The sequence below is a fragment of the Podarcis bocagei genome (genome assembly GCF_964188305.1).
Source record: "Podarcis bocagei genome assembly, chromosome: 1".
Lineage (NCBI taxonomy): Eukaryota > Metazoa > Chordata > Lepidosauria > Squamata > Lacertidae > Podarcis > Podarcis bocagei.
Window position 1 is genome coordinate 54,905,852 of NC_138125.1, and position 21,424 is coordinate 54,927,275.

At 40.7% G+C, this 21,424-nt stretch overlaps 1 protein-coding gene across 3 annotated transcripts in view; it reads right to left on the reverse strand.

Moving 5' to 3' along the window:
- EXT2 (exostosin glycosyltransferase 2) overlaps nucleotides 1–21,424 on the reverse strand; it is an 83,045-nt gene that overhangs the window by 12,538 nt on the left and 49,083 nt on the right. For all 3 annotated transcript variants that reach the window (XR_014000942.1, XM_081164672.1, XM_081164671.1), the window contains 4 exons: nucleotides 18,664–18,853; nucleotides 10,289–10,455; nucleotides 1,778–1,921; nucleotides 283–411 (listed from right to left, as the gene is read on the reverse strand). Coding sequence is in view for 2 of the 3 variants with exons in the window: in XM_081164672.1 (XP_081020798.1) it covers nucleotides 283–411; nucleotides 1,778–1,921; nucleotides 10,289–10,455; nucleotides 18,664–18,853 (630 nt within the window). In the remaining variant the exon portion in view is untranslated. The remainder of the gene's footprint in view (nucleotides 1–282; nucleotides 412–1,777; nucleotides 1,922–10,288; nucleotides 10,456–18,663; nucleotides 18,854–21,424) is intronic.

Below are 21,424 nucleotides of genomic sequence, written 5' to 3' on the forward strand. Positions count from 1 at the left end.
CAAAATGGCTCAAACTCCTCAAATCCATGCAACATTTTCCCAAAAGTAATAGCTGGGAAGATATGGGAGATCTAGATTCAAATCTCTACTCTGTTATGAAGATCACTGGATAACCCTGTGCCAGTCACTCTGTCTCTCAGTCTAAACCTAATCTACTATACAGAGTTGTTGTGAGGGATAACCTGTACATCGAGTTCCTTGGAGGAAGGGTGGGATTAAAAAAATGGCATGAAAAAAATACAACATTACCATGTCTGAGAGAACAGCTGAAGCAAAGCTTACCTTAATGACCGCTTTTCCAGTAACATTGGCCACTAGAAAATTCATGGCAATGTCCTCACAATTCATGTGAGCATCCACCCAGTTCTTGATGTCCCCAGGCATTTTGTATGTGTACAAGTAGTTAAAATACTGCAGAAAGGAAAAGTGATTTGAGATAAAAAAGTAATATTTGTGCATATATGCTGCAGTTGCAGGTTTCCTAAACCATAAAAAACCAAGACAGGTTTGAACTGGAATGGGAGTTAAGTGAGCAGGTTCCACTGGGAATTAACAGAGGTTTGCACACAAAAATTATGCCACATCCTTGCAGCAGTCCCTTTCAGGTTGGCCTTTGCACCATTGGATGGAACCAACCGTATTTTATGATTACTTTTATTTTATACATGCTCCGAGTACAAACACAAAGGAATGAATAAAAAAATTAGAATCAAAATTAGATTTTTTTAAAAAGAATAATAAAAATAAAACAGCAGAAAAATAAAATTGGACGGGTGTGTACGTGCTCCAAAACACAGGTGGCATTTTAAAATACCTTTTATTTTAAAAATGTAAAAGATCCTTGCTTGGTGCCACAGAGAGAGTGGGCGCTAAAGGAATGTATTCCAAAGATGGGCATGCCACTACTGGAAAGGTTGTCATTGGTCACCACTATGGGGGCAACTGGAGAAGGACTTGTGAGGATTAGTGCAGTACACAAGCAGGTACATGGGAGCAGGCAGCCCCGAAGATACAAATCCATTAGAGGTGTATCATGCCCAACATGTATTCCCACCCCACTGTTCTATTCCCTAATCTCTTCAGTAGCTTAGATACTTGATCCAACATGGCATTTTAAAACAGAAAGCTGCAATTTGAACTCGCTGGACCAACTACAGTCGTGCCTTGGTTTTCAAACAGAATGCGTTCCGGAAGTCCGTTCGACTTCTGAAACATTCAAAAACCAAGATGCGGTTTCCGGAAACACAATCATTACCTCATCATTCCACTCTAAATGTTGCTCAAAACCTTTTCTGATAATCTTGATTGCGCCAGTAGCCTAGCTCCAAAGAACCAGTACCACATGGCCATGAAATGTCTGGGCTTGAGCTACTCAAGCACAGCCTTCCTAATGTCACACAATGAACTTCTTTCAAATCAGTGAATCTTTCAAAAACATTTTTAAAATACGGAATGTGCCATTCAAGGGCAAAGAGATGAATAAAAATAGCCACTTGTATGCAAACATATTAGCCCTTCCCCTCTGCTGAAAAACCCATAACGTTATACCTCCGAGTCTGTATCCAAATATTCCAAACAGATAGACATTTTATTCAAAGGGATCCACCAACAGAATGTGGATTCTTTCTCCTTCATATCTGCCTTTACCAGCACATTAGAGGAAGATCACTGACACCTGCATTATGCTATAACATGTCTACCATCCACTACTGACATACAAGGCTCTGTCCCTATGCCACATGCAAACCCACCACTTCAGAATTATGTCACTTCTTACCTTGTGGTAAAACGCTGCTCCTGTGAGCACCATTGAAACTTCATTGGTCCACTCTGACTCATATTTCCACTTGCTTGTTTCATGGTCCCACAAATGTAGGCGGCCAGGATATCCGACAAGCCGGTCAGGGAATTCTCTCCATACCTGCAGAGTATAACTGAGGTGTTATGCTAATGGTATTCACCAAAAAGCTGGACAATTTGGCTTAATAATATTGCCCCCCCCCCAGAAAATAAGTTATAGATTAGAGTTATAGAGTGTCTGCCACAGGTTACAATAGTGTAAATCAGAACTCCCCTGACCAACCTTCCCCTCCCCATTTTGTGATGTTTGCTTCAGCAGCTGCTCTCTCCTTGGGCCTTTCTGAAAGCAGTTGTTGTTACTACTACTACTACCACTATTATTATTATTATTATTATTATTATTATTATTATTATTATTATTATATCTGTTCTTGTGGAAATGGTGGGTGTGCCCCCACCCCCTACTGTGGCACCAGAACTGCTGCTCCTCCTTGCACAACTCTGGTCTATAGTCAACTTTCAGTTGTCCCTCTGTCAACTGGGCAGTGGCTGCTAAATATCACTCTACTGCGCATCAATATAGTACAGGGATCAAGACTCTTCAGGCAGTCCATCATCCTTATGGGATGTTATAACTAAGTGTCTTCAAAACATTTAAGTTGTTTTCTTGAGCTGTGTTAAGCAGTCATCTGCTTTCATTTCCCTTGCAAAAGGATTATTTGAGATTAAATGGTTGCTTCATACAACAGTTTTTCCTGACAGCCTATTTCACTTTCTTCAATTCCTTTCACCTACCATATGCTCCCCCAAACAGCTTCAGATGTGACTGTTTTTCATTTCAGTCAGTGACCACAGTGACAGTTTGTGATACTGCATTTGGAGCGAGTAAAAAAAAAAAAATTCTAGTGACACAGTAATCTGAAACAATAAATCTTCACAAAGAGTACTTCATACAATATGCACTTTCAAAAATGAAAAAAAAAAATGTTTGTGCAAATATGGCTTATTATTACAAAAATAAACAGAAAACAATTTCAGTTTTCATGTTTAGACTTTGGACATTCGGGTTAAGACAAATGCTTTGATCATGAGGTGAACAGTTTTTATATGGACTAATCTAGTAAAATCTAGTAGTTTTGTATGAATCATTTCCCAGTGTGGCTCAAGTCACTTTTGGACATACATGAGAACTTTTTTATGTTTTTCAACAACTTTCTAGGTGCTTTGGTAGCAATACTGCTACAGTTTCTTTCCACTTGCCTTGTTCCTGGCACCTGGATACAATCAGGATGCTTATTCCTATCACTTCATTACTCTGCTAGCGACTACCAGATCAAAACACAAGCTGACAAGAATAGGGACAAGTCATCATTAATACACCCCTTAGCTTCTATACAGTGCTTGCTACATTACTCAAAGACACATTTCCCGGAGTGAGCAGGAAAGGAAAGATGCGCGTGCCCAATAATACGGAGGTACAAATTGCAGGTAGGCCATTTAAAGACAGAGGAAGTTCTGTCTGCGAAGTGCATTGTTTAGTTATCTGTGGTTACAATTTACACACACACACAAAACATATGTGTATGTGTGAATATCTGAAAATAGCATGGGTGCTTCCCTTGCTTGGCACAAGCAATGCTACTGGCACTAATCAGACATTTTAGGGATAGTGTGACAGGTGTGCTTCACCTATGTTCACTACAGTGAGCACTGTAAAGCACAGAAGAAGTTGTGTATGCCTGTAAGTAAATACTGAGAGGCAGTATGCCAGTGAATAGAATTTTCTGCAGAGGGAGCATACTCAGCGGAAGAGCACATGTTCAGTGTCAGGCAAGTCCCAGGTTCAAGCCCTAGCATCATCATTCAAGGGTGTCAGGCAGCAGGTGATGGCAAAGACCTCATCTAGAGGCCAGGAAGGACCACTGGAAGTCAAACAAGTCAGACTAGGCAATGCTGGGCAAATAGTCTGATCAAATATAATAGCAAGAGAGGGATGTTTCTGGCATGCCCTGCTTGTAAGCTTCCTAGAAACATCTGCCTGGCCATTGCCGAATGCTGGACTTGATGGAGCTTTTGGTCTGATCCAGCAGAGATCTTCTTACGTTCTTATAATATGTACCAATGATAATTCATCTCCACTATTACCCACAAGTGACAGGAGATGTGCATCTCCGCCTTGACGCTTCTGAATGCTCACCACATTAAACATTGTGATCACCAGTGTATTCACATTAAACATGACTGCCACATAATGTGTGGATCGGTTCTGACAGATCACAGTCAAAACATCAGAAACAATGGAAGAGCTAGCTAACTTCTCATGTGGTCACTCCATATTTGGTGTCTCCATTTTCACTCTGATAAATGCATCTTGACTTATTTCATATGGTTTACATCCCGATAATTCAACCAAGACAGTTCTGATGAAAATGCACAAGAATCTTACACAAGAATCTTACTTGTCAAATCCAAAGATTCTCACCCTGTCTTTCTGCTCTTCAGTTCCTTCTTTCTCCTTGCTTTTAACTCTGTCAGTCATACATTAGTGCCACAGAATCTGGGGTTTCACAGCTCAAACCTGGCCTGGTTTCATTTCTCAAACATTTTTCAAAGATTCTTTGGGTGGCTTTCCCCTCTTCTCTACCCTTATTTTTTATTTTGTTGGCATTGTCCAAGGATCTAGCATCAGTCCCTTATTTCTGACCCTATGGACAGACCTATAATGTAAAATGGGGAGCAGCTCTCCTTGCAGTGTTGCTACAGTGTCACTGAGTTTGCGACTCTTTGCACCTACCAGTGCAGAAGTGTTGTGCCATAAAGGCAGATCAGATAATGAGAGGCCAGACAGAAAACTTAAGGGGAAAACTTGAAGGTGGGGGAGGGTTGAAAAGGACAGCTGTAGGGGAAGAGAAGAGATAATGGTTAAAGAGAGACTGGGGAAGAAAGCTGAAAATAGGCAGGCTCAGCTGTGAAGACAGTTTCAGCTGACTGGCATAGTGCATGTATTAGAGACTAAGAACATCACAACACTCTGATGTAAACTGAAGTATGTCTAATAAATGGAAGCAGAGGAAGGAACCAGGCAGTGAAATTGAAATAAAAACATTTTAAGGTTTATCATGCTAAATTATATTATTTCAGAAAAATTATGCAAGTTGCTTGTATAAGTATGATAAAGCTAGTCTAATTTAGCTTTGAAATATAAGGAGGCCTGTAGTATAGCTTATAAATTGACTTATTCATAAATTATCTTAAAATTACCCTAAAATGCTGGAGTTGTTCCACCTTTCTTCTGCTCTGAAGCACCCAAAACGTACTTATGTATAATACAATGATGGAGAAGAAATGAGAGGCTCCCGAAAGGATGGACTATTTACTACTTGGCCACATGACCTGGAAGCTGTACGCCGGCTCCCTCGGCCAATAAAGCGAGATGAGCGCTGCAACCCCAGAGTTGGTCACGACTGGACCTAATGGTCAGGGGTCCCTTTACCTTTAAGTTAGGAACAGAGGCAAAACCCAGGTTCCATTCAGACATCACATTCCTTGCCTCCAAACCACAGTTTCATGACCAGAAATGCATAAAGATTGAGCTAGAATGGGTGATAAAGGCAGTCTTAGTCTCTGTTTTATTGCTAACTGGTGACCACATATAAAGGTAATCACATGCTCATATGTTGAAGACAGCATACATTCTTCTAGGAACAGTTAAGAAAATATACTCATAGGAAAGTTTTGAGCCTAAACTTTAGATTAATAGAGAAAACAGCTGTTGCTCATATAGGACATAGTGCTCGCTTTATTACCGTAGCAGAAGAATGGCAAAGTGTAAGTCCAGCAACTACATGTCGAAGAGCATTAGAACTAGGTAAAAACGACAACAGCAGCAGCCAAACATTTTTCCATACCTAGCTGACACACTTTGGCTTTGCCCCACGCCTGACTTGTTTTTCTATGAATATACAGGAAGTGTGCCAAGTTAAACCTTAAACAGCAAGAAGAGCAGAAATCTTTGCTCAGCCTCAACAGGCACTTAGCATTTAGCATCAATGTGAAACATAAGCCTGCCTCAGGCATTCTATTCCCATGTAGAACTCATAAGGAAGCAGGGATGAGCACAGTAAGTTCCCCCTTATCACCACCATGGCTCTTTCAGGGTTCTAAACTCTGTGGGGAGATGCCATGAGCGCATGAGGATCTCCTTGCCTTCCAAGTCTTGGACAATGAATATGGTCACAGTGATGGGGGTAGAGCTTAGCATGCCTGTCGCCCCCTGTGGGTTGGTTTTACAAGCAAGCTGGGCTACAAGAACAAGCAAGAGTTATCCCTCTTTTTCAGCAGTGTACAGAAGCAGGCAGAGCTGAAGCCACTGGCTTCTCGCACAGAACACAAGACCGGCAATTCCCAACACAGAGAGATAAACAGAGAGATTCATAAGCACTACAACTGTTATTAAATGTATATTTTGGGACACAAAGAAACAAATTTTAAACACAACCACATCATGGTTAAAGAAAGGTAGCTTCCAGTTGCATGAAGGTTGAAAATGAAAAATGTGGTTTAGAGCAAGACTGGTCTGCTTCGCCTTCATTTTCAAAAATTATGTTCAGCTGAATCCATGTTACATTTCTTTGCTCTTTTGCTTTTATCTTTCTTGTAAGGGGAACAGAAACAGCTGATGAATGGGTAGAAATGTTGTATAGTCCTAACTGTTTAAGAGCACAGAACACTATCTGTCAGTACTTCTGTCAACACAATGCTGAAAAGCTGTCCTCTTACTTCTCACAAAGCTTCCACTTCAAGTCACAGAGCCGTAGATATTCGCATGCCTCCTTAAATTAAACAGCACATAGGGGCTATATTGCTCTTGCTTCAGTAGTTTTGCACCATGCAATAAATCATTAGGGACCCTAATAGTTCACTTTTAACAAGTAAAAAAAATGTCTGACACTTTTGAGTGTTACTTTAATTTTTATGGCTGAAAGTGTACAGAGATCAAAGTAACCCCCCTTCTCTTCTTCTTTTTATAAAAAGAGCCTAATCGATACAGCCAGACAAGTCTGTGCTGCTAGAAAGTTCAGCCACATGTTTAAACAAGGTCTGGAGTATAAGCAGAGGAAGAACGTTACCAACATCACGTTTCCAAATGTTTCTCCTGACTGAAGCAAGACACTTAAAAAAGAAACCCTCCTGGTAACATTATATGTTGCTACTGTTCCCTCAGAATTCCCTTGCAAACTGTTCAGAAATGCAACAGATACTTTCTTGGTGAAATACATAAACAGATAAATAAATTACCACAGGCCGAGGACAAGTTAAACATCTGGTAGCCAGCTCAGGCCTGTCAAGCAAGTCAAAGACACTCTGGCCCAGGGAAGATTGATCTGCAGTCACTGATTTGCGGGTTGAAGGTAGGAACTGCATTTATACACACTTCCCCTCATGCTCTTATAGAGGAAACAGCATAAAAAAGGAACTGCCATACTCTGGACGTTTGATTCAGTTCCCCACCCCCCGGTTAATATTAAAAATTAGCATGGTCGTGCTAAAACAGATATGTTTTAGGGCTCTTTTCTATCCCACATTTATGGCATTGCCCTGGATTCTAGAATTATTCTATAAATTGGTGGCTGTTATGATTATTACTATTTTAAACACACTAAGAGAAAAACAGCTTTTGCAAGACTCAGATGTGTCTGCCAAATCAGAGGAAGCTCTGTCCAAATGGCAGCAAATTCACACAAAGACTATCCAGGTGGTTATTCAGGCAGTTCCACAATCCAAGCATCTGGCCAACATAAGTCAGGCAAACTAGGTAAAATGGACCCTGAAGTTCAAATGTGGGACTGGGAATTACAGATCCCCAGTTCAGTCACTGAATCACTATATTGCCTTGAGAAACTAAGTTAGCCTCTTTAACGTGAGCCACTGTGAAGTGATCTATATACGGAAAGAGTGGTCAGTGCGTGTTTGGTATAATTTCTGGTGTTCTTACGTTTAAAGTGAAATATGAGCTGCAGCTTCCTTCTGCCCATGTCCAAGGTCCTCCAAGCCCCAACATCAGAGATATGGCTGGTTGGGACACATCAGAGCACGTTCCTAGTGGGCATCCTTAGGGGGCTTATTTTGCGCCCTTTTTATGGCCTTTTGCCACCTTGTGGAGACCTTTCTATTTCAACAATAGGCATTTGGCCTGTCAAGTCACTGATGGTTCTTGCATTCTCCCAGATTTTTCTTAACAAATTTTACCTTTATATCCTCCTCTCCTAAATGGTCTATATTATTACAGTTTGTTGTAAGTTTTGATTTACCAAATCTAAGCCACACTTAGAATACAAATTCTTCAAGTACACAAAAACAATGCATATACAGATACTCCAGCCAATTCCCCATATTACAGCTGCTTCACCATGTCCTTTGCCAGCAGTCCAGACACATGAGATTATTTAGCCAAATCTGTTCAAACCAACATGCCACAGTCCTCTCGGAGACTTGCCCAAGGAAACTGCTTATTTGAAACAGTCCCATGTCAAGATCTCTCTTCTTTCTGAAAGCTTGTGTGTCAAAGGAAAACTTATCCTCTGTCCTTCTTCCTTATGTGTTCTGAACCAGAGCAGGCTACATGTTCATTTGTCTAGCCTTCCATTGTGAATACACAGCTGTTCTGTACTTGTCCACACTCCTGTTTGAGTGTAACCTTCCATCCTCCATGTTTCCCCAAAAGAAGAAAATATAAGCTTGGCTGCTCATATAACCGCTAATCCCCATGGGAGAACCTCCCTGTCTGGAGACACATATGGCATACTTAAATCTCTTTTTTCCACATATATTTTATTATTGTTTAAGTCAGTATGTCAATTGTCAAACCAACTCCATATAATGTCAACTGTCTTAAGCTTATTCTTCATGATTACGGAGAAAAATCTAAAGAGCACTTTTGTAATAAGCTACCATTAGTTCACCCACTCCTTTACAATTCTTCCTTAGTTCCTTACTTGAGGATCCAGACCAACTCATTCTCCTCTCTGCCACTTAAAACAATATCCCCCTCTTATTAAAAAAACAACCCTGCACACTTAAAGGAAAAATAAGCTTTCTGACATGACTTCATCTTCTCCTCTCACACCTTCAACTTCCAGCCAAACCCAATGACTTTTCCTAAATTATTCTGTAACGTTCAGCACTGTCAACATCTTTGATTTCTATAGCTTCCACAATGCTGAACTCCAGTAGTGCTGAACCTCACACCCTTGGAGGGCACCACAAAATTAATGTGGCCTGATGACACTGCCAACAGCAGGGCCAACAGGTACTGGCAACAATGCAATCAGCACGTACTCTCTCGATCTTTGCTCATCCTGGCTACCACCTGGATGCTAATGTTCTTTTTGGGGGAGAAGAGTCTCAATAGGGTTGTAAGTTATACAGATTTTCTATACCTTTTATCAGTTTGTGTTCAGGCCTGGTGACAGGACTGCACTGCTCTTGGTCACCTTGATTGATGACCATTATCGAGATAAGAATAAGGTGAGTGCGACCCTGTTGCTTCTGGTTTATCTCTTAGTCCCTTTTGATGGCATCATCCTGGACAGACTCTGTGGTCTGGCTCCTATCTATGGGGTTAGTTTCAGAGAATGGTACTGGGCGATTGCCACAGGCAGCTGCGTTGTGAAGTACTGCTAGGCACACTCACACCCCCAATATGAAGCTGTTGGGGGTGATCTTTAGGAAATTTGTTGTGTGGCCATGCAAGCCCTAAACCAGTATCTAGACATAGTAGTGGGTTGGATGAGGGCTAGTAATAGCTGTAGCAGTTACTCCAGGATCTTCGAATCCCTTCTCCAGGGACTCCTGCCAGGTAGGGTGTGGCAGGTGGTTATAGGGCCTTTTCAGTGGTAGCATCCTGGTTGTGGAATATGCTGTTTTATTTTCTGCTCTTGACTTACTTTTATGCTGCTTCATATTTTATGGTATCGTTCCTATGGTTATTGTATATTTAATTTGTTTCTATTTTATGTTAAGCTGTCCTGAGAGCATTTTGGGGAGGCCTATGTCATAATAATCATCCAATGTGCTGTAGACAAACTTTTGCTTATAGTAGAAGACTAAACGGGCAACACAGAAAGACAGGTTTTGGAAATCCCCAAAAAGCGTCATAAGAGAAATACAAATATAGTTTCCCCTCTGCTTCTGTCCAAGAGTTTCATCTTTCAGGCTCTCTGGCACACATCTTTATGTGCTAACCTTGCATATGAGTTGGAAAAGAACTATAACTAATCCTCCCTCCATGCTGGGGAGCAAGGGCAGCAAAATGCAAAGATAATATTTTCTGAAGATTAACAACATTTCTTGGATAGCTGCAAGAACTTTATGCTGATTATGCATCATGGCACTACTTGAAGGTTAAGAACATTTTAGCTGAGGATTTGTCCCCAGAAGCATTTAACTCAATCAACTCAAGTCATGCAAAAAGCAGAAGCCGTCTTACCTCATAACCAAACTGCAGCTCATCTGATGTCAACATGATTATGTCATCATCAATGGCCAACACTGCTTCCGTTTCAATCTCATTATAGGGGAAGAAGCGGTTACTCAACTTGTTTTCTGTGGTCCGTACAACCTTTAGTGGCACTCGAACTTTCGGCCAAACAGTTTCTGTGAAGAAGAACAAAATCTAAGATTTTATTTGAGTTTTTGCTGTATCTCATCTGCAGTTTTATTACACCTTAACCCCCCCACCATCAAGTCCTTGTGCTCTATGCATGTACTAGGCCATGAGTACAGCAGGACAATTAAACTATGGGAGGGATTCACTTGACAAACCCTGTCAGTGGAAGCCCTACGAATGGGTGTCTGCTTGCACAATGGGACTGTTCTTCCCTCTCCTCCTCTCACAAATGGCTGTAGGAGAACCCCAGAACAGCATGCAGTGGGAGGGGAGAGGGAATAATTTTGTCTGGCAAGCTGATATGCTTGCACTGATGCAACATTTATAACTGCACAACACTGAACTTCATCCAATGTATTCCGACACTCCAATTAATTCAAAGAACCTTGAGATAAAGGTATGACTTTGAATACTACTAGCATTAAGAACATACATCATTATTTAATACAGGGGTAGGGAAACCATACGTGTGTGTGTGTGTGTGTGTGTGTGTGTGTGTGTGTTTTTGCATGCACACATTCCAACGACTGATGGGGCAAAAGTAGATGGGACAACCCCCCCCAAAAGGGGGGGGGGAGTATGTACCTCTATCTTCCCTTTGTTACAAATACACATCACCAGACACCATGCACTCAGCACTCTCTAACACTCATACATGCACTCCAACACATCAGGCAAGCAGGACTCACTCCAGATCTGGGAGAAGGGGGTAACTGGAAAGAACTCTCTGCCTGTACTTTACAGAAAAGGCAGGCAGAGGGCTCACTGCCAATCATGGCATGGTGGTGCTTAGCACTAAGACCAGACAAGAGATCCCTCTCCTGCCTTTTACTCATAAGGAGACGTTCTCTCTGATCTTAGTACTGTGGCACTGATATCAGGCCTAAGAGATCCCTTCAACTGTTCTGTGACTGACATCATATGGCATTAGTAGGTACACATAAAAGATGTACATGAAAACATCTCTGTTTCCTGAAAACACAGTTGATGGAGATTATGGTCAGATGTCCATTTTCACTGCTAGGAGAGTCTGATTTCATAGTTTACAGAGTACTCCAAAAGAACGTATAAAGTTCTGCACACTTCAGATGCTGGCATCCAAACATAATACCTGAGACAGCTTCCTTAGGAAAACTGTACCCCTTTCCAAACCACACTAAACAACTATGAAAAGAAAGTTTACCTTGGAGGGGTTTTAAGAAAGGCGGAATTGGCCCAGATGAGCAAAAGAAACAAGAAATACAGAGTGAGAGGTTTTGGAAATATAATCATTTCAGTTTCCTACTCCAAGGTGGCCCTTGTTAAAACTAAAAAAATGTTTTACATAATTAATTCTTACTAGCACTCTTAGTGAGGCCGTGGTTCAGTGGCAGAACACACACTTTGTGTGTACACAAATACACACAAGCTACAGAGAGGGGCAATAAAGTATATACTCCAGAAAAGGCTAGTTATGAATCAGATGAGATGGAAGAGGAACGGAGCCATGTGAGTATCTAGTGAGACACAAGAGAAGATGAGAGGAGGAAACGGTGGCTTTCTAGAGCCATGTTCTGTGACACTGTGATGACCTAAATATACGTTCATTACCTAAACAAAAATTCTAGTCACTCTCAGTAGCAGACAATTTAATTTTTGTATGTTTTTGTATATTTCCTTAACTCCAAACAATTGCAAGAAATTAACAGACAAATCCTGTTTACTGAACCGGGTGACCTAAGGCACTATCTTAGTTTAGTTTTACCTCAAAAGGTCATAGTGAGAAGAAACAGGCTAAGGCCAGATGTGTCACCCCACATGTTCTTTAAGGGAAGGTTGGGATAGACAGATAGATATCCATCTTTAGCAGGTTGTGCATCATTTCAGCTTGAAACAGGAAACATTTTTATTTTTTATTTTTTGCACTGCATGTAAATAGAGATAAGTTCACTAAATTAATATCCTTCTACTGTCAGCATTGCTAAGGAGCAAGAATAAACTGTGTTAGAGATTCGTGTGTTATCTAAATGTTATATAGGTATAACTACCAACAGTGAAGTGAGGATGCTACGGAGGTGACAGCAATTTCAAGTTGTAGAATATGGTGCGGCAATAGCAGTGGAAACGAGATCAATTCTTAACATTGTAACTTTTACCCACTCTGCATAATTTTCTTGAGCTTAAAAACCATCAGTTTAGAGTTAAATGTTAATGAAAAGTTATTGGATAAGAAGGGAGAATTATAATAATGTTTCTGCCTACACAAATATTTCTAGCAGCAGACATTTAGACCACAATATTTATTTTAGCAAATGCAGACTAAGTGAAAAACATCAGTTTCTCCTATAACACTGCAAAGCTTCCAAGCAGTCTCTTTTTTAAAATTAATATCCTATGTGCAAGTCATATGCATTTGTTGGCACTCTGTCTGAGCCGACAATCCTCCTTACACACGGAACACTCTGCTAATGATGTCTAACTATCTATTTACATACATGCAGCCAATAGCCCTCAAAGGCTCTTTAATACTCCGGTGAGAGAGCATTTATGGTTTTCTGAAAGATTTGATACTTGTAAGCTGACACTTCTGGATTCATTTCTTATTTTTTTTATTTATTTCATAAAATTGATAGAACACTTGATTGGGATTTTTAAAAACAAAAACAAAAACAAAACACCCCTTAAAAGATAAAACAGTAAAATCAAGAAAAATGTACAACCCTACTTTAAAACATACAAAAGTTAAAATACTAAAACATATTAAAATCATTGCAAAGTGTGGACACTGCCACACTAAATGATCAAGTTCTTTTAAAGATAGAACAGGTGTTACAGGGCACCTGTAATAGTGCAAATTCTGCTGATCGAAGTGGTCAAGTGGGCAGATGTGGCATAAGGCGACCTCATAGGTAAACTGGTCCCAACTTGTTATGGGCTTTATATGCTAATGTTAACACCTTGAACTTGGCCCAGTAGCAAATTGGCAACCAGTGCAGATCTCTGAGCACAAGTGCATATGCTGACAAGGCCTCACTCCTGTCAGCAATTGTGCTGCAGCAGTCTGCACTAACTGCAGCTTCCAGATTAATTGTGAAGGAAGTCCCACATAAGAGTGCATTGCAATAATCTAGTCCTGAAGTATCTAGTGCATGAAATACGGTGGAAAGGCATTCCTGAATGAGGAATGGCTGTAGCTGTAGAACCACCCACAGTTGGTAAAAGGCACTTATAGCTACTGAGGCTACCTGAGCATCCAGGGGCAGATAGATCCAGAAGCAACCCAGACTGTGAACCTGCTCCTTCAAAGGGGAGTGCAACCCCATCCAGGGCAGGCAACTGACCAGTTTCTCAGACAATGGAGCTACTCATCCAAACTGCCACTGTCTTGCCATGATTCAAGCTCAGCTTTTCTAACCCTCATCCATTTCACCACGGAGGATTCAGATGTTATGGAGAAACAGAGCTGAGTGTCATCAGCATACTGATAACACCTTGCCCTGAAACTCCCAATGGCCACTTCCCAACGGCTTCATGTAGATATTAAATAGCATCAGAGATAAGATAGCCCCCTGCGATACCCCAGAATGTAGCTGCCAGGGGCCAGAAAGGCACTCTCTCAATGCTACGCTCTGGACTTGGTCCTGAAGGCAGGACTGGGCCAAGGTGGCAGAGCACAAGTTCCAGATTTTGTGCAATTAATAGTTTCAAGCTACGTCACACAAAATTATGCCTGACTTCAATTTACATGATTTATAATCTTGTAACATGTTTGTTAGTATTGTTTCATTATAAAATAAAACAGAAGAAGCACACTTCGGAAATGTCAGGTAGTCATTGAGATACTAGGGTGGGGGCTTCAAATTTGCCTGTAACATTACACTCTTAAAGTGAACACTGGCATGAGTTCATTTTATTTCCCTTTAATTTTTGTAAGCCTGTAGCAAAGGCTTACAATATTTTTTATTATACAACCAAGTTACAAATTGAGAATTGGTAATACATAAAGAGAGATGAATTTATACAGTTACTATGGGGCCATCAATGGGGAATTGTGGGGAGAGGTGGATAAACTAACTGCCTTTATATCCACCAATGCGGTAGCCAATATTAAAAGCCAATTTCAAATCTGAATTTACTGTAGGGCCATCATGAGCAAAAATTACCTTTGATGTTCTCTTTCTAGTTCCCATTAATGTATATCAAAAATACAACTGGTTCAAATAACAGAAAACGTACCTGACTTTGCTCAAAGCCAGAAATGTGTTCCCTATACAGCACTGGCCAGGATATCCTGCATTTGATACTCAACCAGGTTAATGGTCCCAGCTTTACTATAACCAATTAAAAGAGAATAGCCATAAATGTGCAGATACTACCGTAGGGTAATAAACTAGACCTTATCGTTGACAGCGGTGTGCATTACTAACTTCAAACTCATTCCTTGTCCTAATCCATCAGAAACTTCCTGGCTTTAATAGGCTATAAATGGCAGAAGCTTTGAAGTCCAAGGATTAGGAGCCGTAATAGACAGACTGAATGAAAGACTTAGTGAAACCAAGTTCTGCTATCCTACCAAAGAGCTAGGTGGAACGAACTGTATGCATTTGAATTAAAACAAATTAAATTAAACCCCTCGACAGCAGACCAGGACATTCCACAACCTATCCAAGTGTTAAAAATACATAGATGAAGGGGGTAGCTGGCGGTCACATAAGAAAGTTATTAAAATACATACCTATTAGAAAGTAAAGCTAAATAACTAAGTCTCAGTAAGGAAACAAACCTATGACCTTCAGGGCCAATTATTTTTCATGTCAACAACTTAATATATTTTCAACAGTATATCAATGAAAAAGGGTTATATAATGATCTGCTACAATGAACAGAGTTTTAAGTTTAAAAATAGTGAAATACTACTTGGCCATGACAATTTTGCTATCAAATAATTTGGCTTCATCCAAATCTCAGGATTAAATAAACGAACATGTACACACACAGGGGAGAGATGGTAAGAAGCCATGTGAGCTTAAGAAACTCAATGATTGTTCTGCTCTCAAGAGGCAGGACTCTTATACATTTTATAACAAAGCTTCAGATAGGCTTCTTTTATTCAAAGGTACAAAAATATTTCACCCAAATGCAAAATATTTCAGTATCTATGAACTACATGCATCAGATAAAGCTGCCCAGTAATCAACTGATCAATCAGTAATCAACACAATCAGCCCCTTTCTACCCCAAATCATTTCTAGTATTCTATTTCTTTGACACACTAAAAGCACAACAGCTCAAAGTACTAGAAAGAAAGTGCATGTTTTTATTTATATAAATAGAAAGTGGAAACACACACCCAGAAATCAGGGTGTGAACTTGGACAGGGCAACAGACACAATTCTGGTATATATACATACACCTTTGTGTATGTATGAACCTGTATGTATGAAGACATGAACCACCACCTACTTCTAACTTCCCTCACACAACTTCTCTTCTCAAGAAACACAAAAGGAGGGATCCGGATCCCATACGCCTTCACTATTCTTTTGTCCAGTTGCTAGAAAGAAAGAAACAAAAGAGACAGCACTGGAGGAGGATGGATCCCTAAATCTCCACTCCTAAAGCAATTGTTGGAGCTTGGTTTGGGCTGTGGAGAAGGGTGCAATATGCCATGTCCTTTTCTTTATCCCAAGCTGACCAACGATTCTGAGAAGTTCTGGTGAACAGCAGTAGGCAGTCAGTGACTTCTTCACCTTGTTGATACCACTGCTGCCTGCCCCAAGAAAACTGGAGTGTAGCAGGTTCAAGGCATATGCTCAAGTGTGGAAGGGAAGAGTGGACAGCAAGTTACTCCATCTTCCTCCTAGCTTGGCAGCATATCCAATCCATGGTTACTCAGCAAGTTATGGCTGGTGCGATCACTTTAGCTTTGACTGTCTTTGACTAGAGATTCATAAGCAAGCACAACAGGCCACAGCGTTTATTCGTTGTAGGCCATTATAACCTGTACTCTCAACACTCAAGTGCTGTAAAAGCAGTTCACAATCAGGGATTCAGGTGAAAATGGATTCAAATAATCTTCCAAAAGTGCCTGGAGCTGACAAGCACCCACTTGTGCACTTTACTGAAGAGGGGCTTTTTCACAGGAAGTCAGTACTTGTTGCAATATTTAGAATTCAGGGAGGCTCTCTTTAGACATGACCTTATAACTGCCCATTCTAAAGGTAGCTCCTTCCATCCAGGCAAGCAAGAGGCCTTAACAGAGTTCAAGGGCACATTCAGCCAGGCAAAAGCACTCAAAGAGAGTGCTGGGGAGGGGGCATGGCCTGACAGTGTCCTGGAGGCCTGCATCCCTGGGTTAAACATTCTGACTTTGAGAATGCCTTCTTAGATTCTAGAGAATTTCAAGCAATGGGAATTTCAGCAAAAGCAGGCTTCATGCAGAAATGCAATGTTCAATTATACACTTGATAATTCTATTACCTCAAAGCAAGAAAGTGAAATTCACTAACCGTCAATTAACATTTACTCATCACTGGTAGGTGAACATGCAGTTTGGTTGAGATGGCATATAACATTCTAGGGTCTAAGCAGTAATTTCATGGGACATTTGAAATATACTGATATTAAAGTTCATGAAAAGGTTCACTGTTAAATTTTGGTAGGATTTGCTCTATTTAGAAGAACAAGAGTACAATGAAGTGAGAACTGAAGGTAACAAATAGGGCTTGGAAAAGCAATAAGCACTGGCACACCAGAGTCATTCATGAGATGAAGCCTAGCTTTTAAACAATTGGTCAGTATTTTCATGAGTATGGTCTGGCAGGGAAGGAAAACTTCCATTGGCAAACAGTCTGTGGTTGCTTCTGACTTAATAGCTGAACAGAGCAGCACCCAATATTTTATTTTAAGTGCATATTTTCCTTTTATAGTAATATTTCACGACTTGCCAAGTAAGTGATCTACTTTGTGATTTTGAAAATCTGAACATGGAAGTTGCATAACTTGTTTAAAAGGAGACAAGGGAAGATAAATAATTTGTGGAGTTAGTTATAGAATCAAGAATACTTGTGCCTTGAACCACTGTATTTTAATTTCTATTCTGCTTTTTCTCAAGATGGTTATACTGAAATTAAATTACATTTAGGAATTCACATTACTGCACATCTACTTAAAATCTGGGCACTAAAAGCCATTAAACAGTGAAGTACAGTATCCACAACATTTCTCAAAGGCTTCAACTTTCACAGTGTTCTTAACAGAGTTCCACAACTGATGGACAATCACAAAAAAATACTTCTCTTTCCTCAATAGTATGGTCAAAAGTAAGCTCCAAAGAATATTGTGCTTAAGCTGTTATGGCAGGTATGTGAAACCTTGGTACCACAGACTTAGTTAGGGACAGCAGTGGTCCTAATTTGGCTCATGAGGCATTTTCCTCCAAGCCAACATTGTATATGACATCAGCTGTGGTGCAGGTCAAGATGTGGCTGTTAAGGAACAATCAGGAACCTTAAAAGTGGTCTCCTGATTGTTCTACGATTAGCAGAGCTTGCATCCAGTGCCTTTTTAATTTAGAGGCCAGATGCAAGCCCTGCCAGAATCAGCAACACTCAGGAACTCTGGAGAGCAATTGATCCCTGTTGGAAGAGAGGCTTTAAGTCACTGCCAATCAGCGTTTGAGAGGTGACTTCAAGCCCCAGTGAGTTCCTTCACAGGCATGGCTTGGATCATCCCCATGCTTATGAAGGAAGCTCTTCTGTTTTCAAAATAAAAAAATTCCTTCCAGTAGCACCTTAAAGACCAACTAAGTTAGTTCTTGGTATGATCTTTCGTGTGCATGCACACTTCTTCAGATACACTGAAACAGAAGTTGCCAGATCCTTCTATATAGTGAGAAGGTGGGGAGGGGTATTACTCAGAAGGGTGGTGGGAATGGGAGATTGGCAGATAGCTGAGATGAGCCTGTTGACGACTCTTAACGACTGTAATAGGTCTTACAGGAAAAGGCAAGGGGTGAGAAGGTGAGAAATGGTTTAGTCATGTATAATGAGATAAGAATCCAATGTCTTTGTTCAGACCAGGTCTCTCCATGGTTTTAAGTTTGGTAATGAGTTGCAATTCAGCAGCTTCTGTTTTCAGTATGACATGACTTCAAGCCAGGGTGTAAAGGAAAAATGGGTCACCTCATAGGAGGAGCTTGGTTCCCCACAACTTACCTTCTGGTGGAACTTTGTTCTGGTTGTTCCAAACTACTAACAACTTTGAAAGGCTGGGCACCTTTGAGACTTCAGTGATAACTCTAAAGAGGCTCTCAACCCGATCATAGGTCAGGACAATAGCAGTGAAGCCTTGCGACTGAGGTGGAATCAGTGGAAGAAATAGTGGATTGCTTACGCTGCTCCATTTCTGCAGAAAGGAAAGAAGTAGGATTAAACAAAGGTCACTTTTCAGTAATAAAATTGGAATAAATCAACTGAATGCAATTTCCATCATTAGGACCAGATCAGCACACCAACACATTAAGCATTTTAGAGGGAAAACTGGTCTTTGAAAGCCTCTTTTTGTGATAAAACACCAATATCGGTTAAATATAAACATGTTCTGTGCATTTGTTCAAGTCATAATAAAAACTATCAAGTATGTTCAGGGCTACCGGAGAATAAAAGGCAAATTACTGGAAAACCAGAAAGATTTGGCTGGCTTGAGAGCAGTACATGTGAAAAGGATCTAGGAGTCTTGGTTGACCACAAACTTGACATGAGCCAACAGTGTGACGCGGCAGCTAAAAAAGCCAATGCAATTCTGGGCTGCATCAATAGGAGTATAGCATCTAGATCAAGGAAAGTAATAGTGCCACTGTATTCTGCTCTGGTCAGACCTCACCTGGAGTACTGTGTCCAGTTCTGGGCACCACAGTTCAAGAAGGACACTGACAAACTGGAACGTGTCCAGAGGAGGGCAACCAAATGGTCAAAGGCCTGGAAATGATGCCTTATGAGGAACGGCTAAGGGAGCTGGGCATGTTTAGCCTGGAGAAGAGGAGGTTAAGGGGTGATATGATAGCCATGTTCAAATATATAAAAGGATGTCATATAGAGGAGGGAGAAAGGTTGTTTTCTGCTGCTCCAGAGAAGCGGACACGGAGCAATGGATCCAAACTACAAGAAATAAGATTCCACCTAAACATTAGGAAGAACTTCCTGACAGTAAGAGCTGTTCGACAGTGGAATTTGCTGCCAAGGAGTGTGGTGGAGTCTCCTTCTTTGGAGGTCTTTAAGCAGAGGCTTGACAACCATATGTCAGGAGTGCTCTGATGGTGTTTCCTCAGGGGGTTGGACTCGATGGCCCTTGTGGTCTCTTCCAACTCTATGATTCTATGATTCTACCCTGGCTTGCTTCTTCCCCACATCTCTCTTCCCAAAAGGAAACTTAATCTTTATATGAATTCAGACCAGGCCAACAAACAGAAAACCAGCCTAGTGCCACAATTTCTGGGGGGAAATGAAGTAAAAAGAGGCAAATTAATAAACCTGACACAAAATGGGCACAAATAAAAAAGAAAACATACTCTTGGTTCAATGCAGAAGGATAAAAAAGCAACCTTCAACAAAAATAGGCTTGTTCTATGGTTTTAAACAGTCTACCTTTCAAGCATTTAAAAAAAAGAAAAGAGGCAAAGATCAACTTTAGTTATTTACTCCACTTAATGTTCCCTAAATAGTTTTAAAGACTTATTTTACCATCATAAGGAAGCCAATTTAGCTGGCAGAGATGCAGATAAGGCACAGTAGAGCCAAAATGTAGAGTCCCAACAGAATGCATTTTGTAGTATACATTTCTTTTCCCAGTGACACAATCAAAGGCTAACATTAAATAATATAGACAGGGGGAAAGCAGATTTTTTTTTAAATCTAGGCCTATGAAAAACTAGGGCATTAACTTCACCCTTGCATAGGACATTGTAACATATTGGCTAGGATCAACAGAGTCTGATATGCAGCTAAATAATTTTGTTGCACATACGGATATTCTCAATTTTCATTTCCAACAAGAACCACTCGCACTTTATTGAATAGTGCTCTAGGGAATCTCCCAACCATCAGGGGCAGCTGGAAGGGGCGTGTGTCCTAAAGAGACCATCCTTGCCCAACCTACTGGCCCTCCAGAAGTTTTGGATTACAACTCCCTTCAGCCCCAGTAAGCATGGCCCATGATGGGAGATGATGGGAGCTGTAATACAAAACACTACAGAACACGGCAATAGTTTGAACAGTGCTGGAGCGGAAGGCTTACTGTGATGCAGTCATCTACTAATGTTCATAGGAAAGTCATTTAGATCTTCTCTGCAATAGAGTTTTGCTAGATCCTCCCATACACTAATTTTACCTGGGCACCAAGTTTTTTTATATAGTTCTTTTTAATGTGGAGCAATCACAGCGTCCTCCACTGCATTGAGGACTTTTAAACAGTAGTAACAGCACCACGACTAGGGAGTCACTGTAGATTAAATAAAACCAGAGTAATAAGCGCCTGGCGTGCTCTGGTCCATGGGGTCACGAAGAGTCGCACACGACTAAACGACTAAACAACAACAACAATAAGCGCCATCTCAGAAAACTGTCAGACAGCACAATTTTGAATCATTTAATGGCATAGCAAGGTCAATGGACAGCTCTGGGTACAGCATGTTACCCAGAGTAGTTCAGTCAGGAGATTACTGGTGCTTGAATGACAATGGGTATAAAATGGTGCAGTAGTATACCAGCAAGAAATGATTAGAAAAGATATGCATTTTTCTGGAAAAACTAGTCTCTCTCTCTCTCTCTCTCTCTCTCTCTCTCTCTCTCTCTCTCTGGAAAGGTATGGTGTTTCCTACAATATTTTTTACAATGTCTGGACAAAACATTAAAAGTAGCATTCTTTCAAGCTTCATGCCTGCAATGGCAAGTTGGGGAGCTTATTTGCCACTTAAAACAA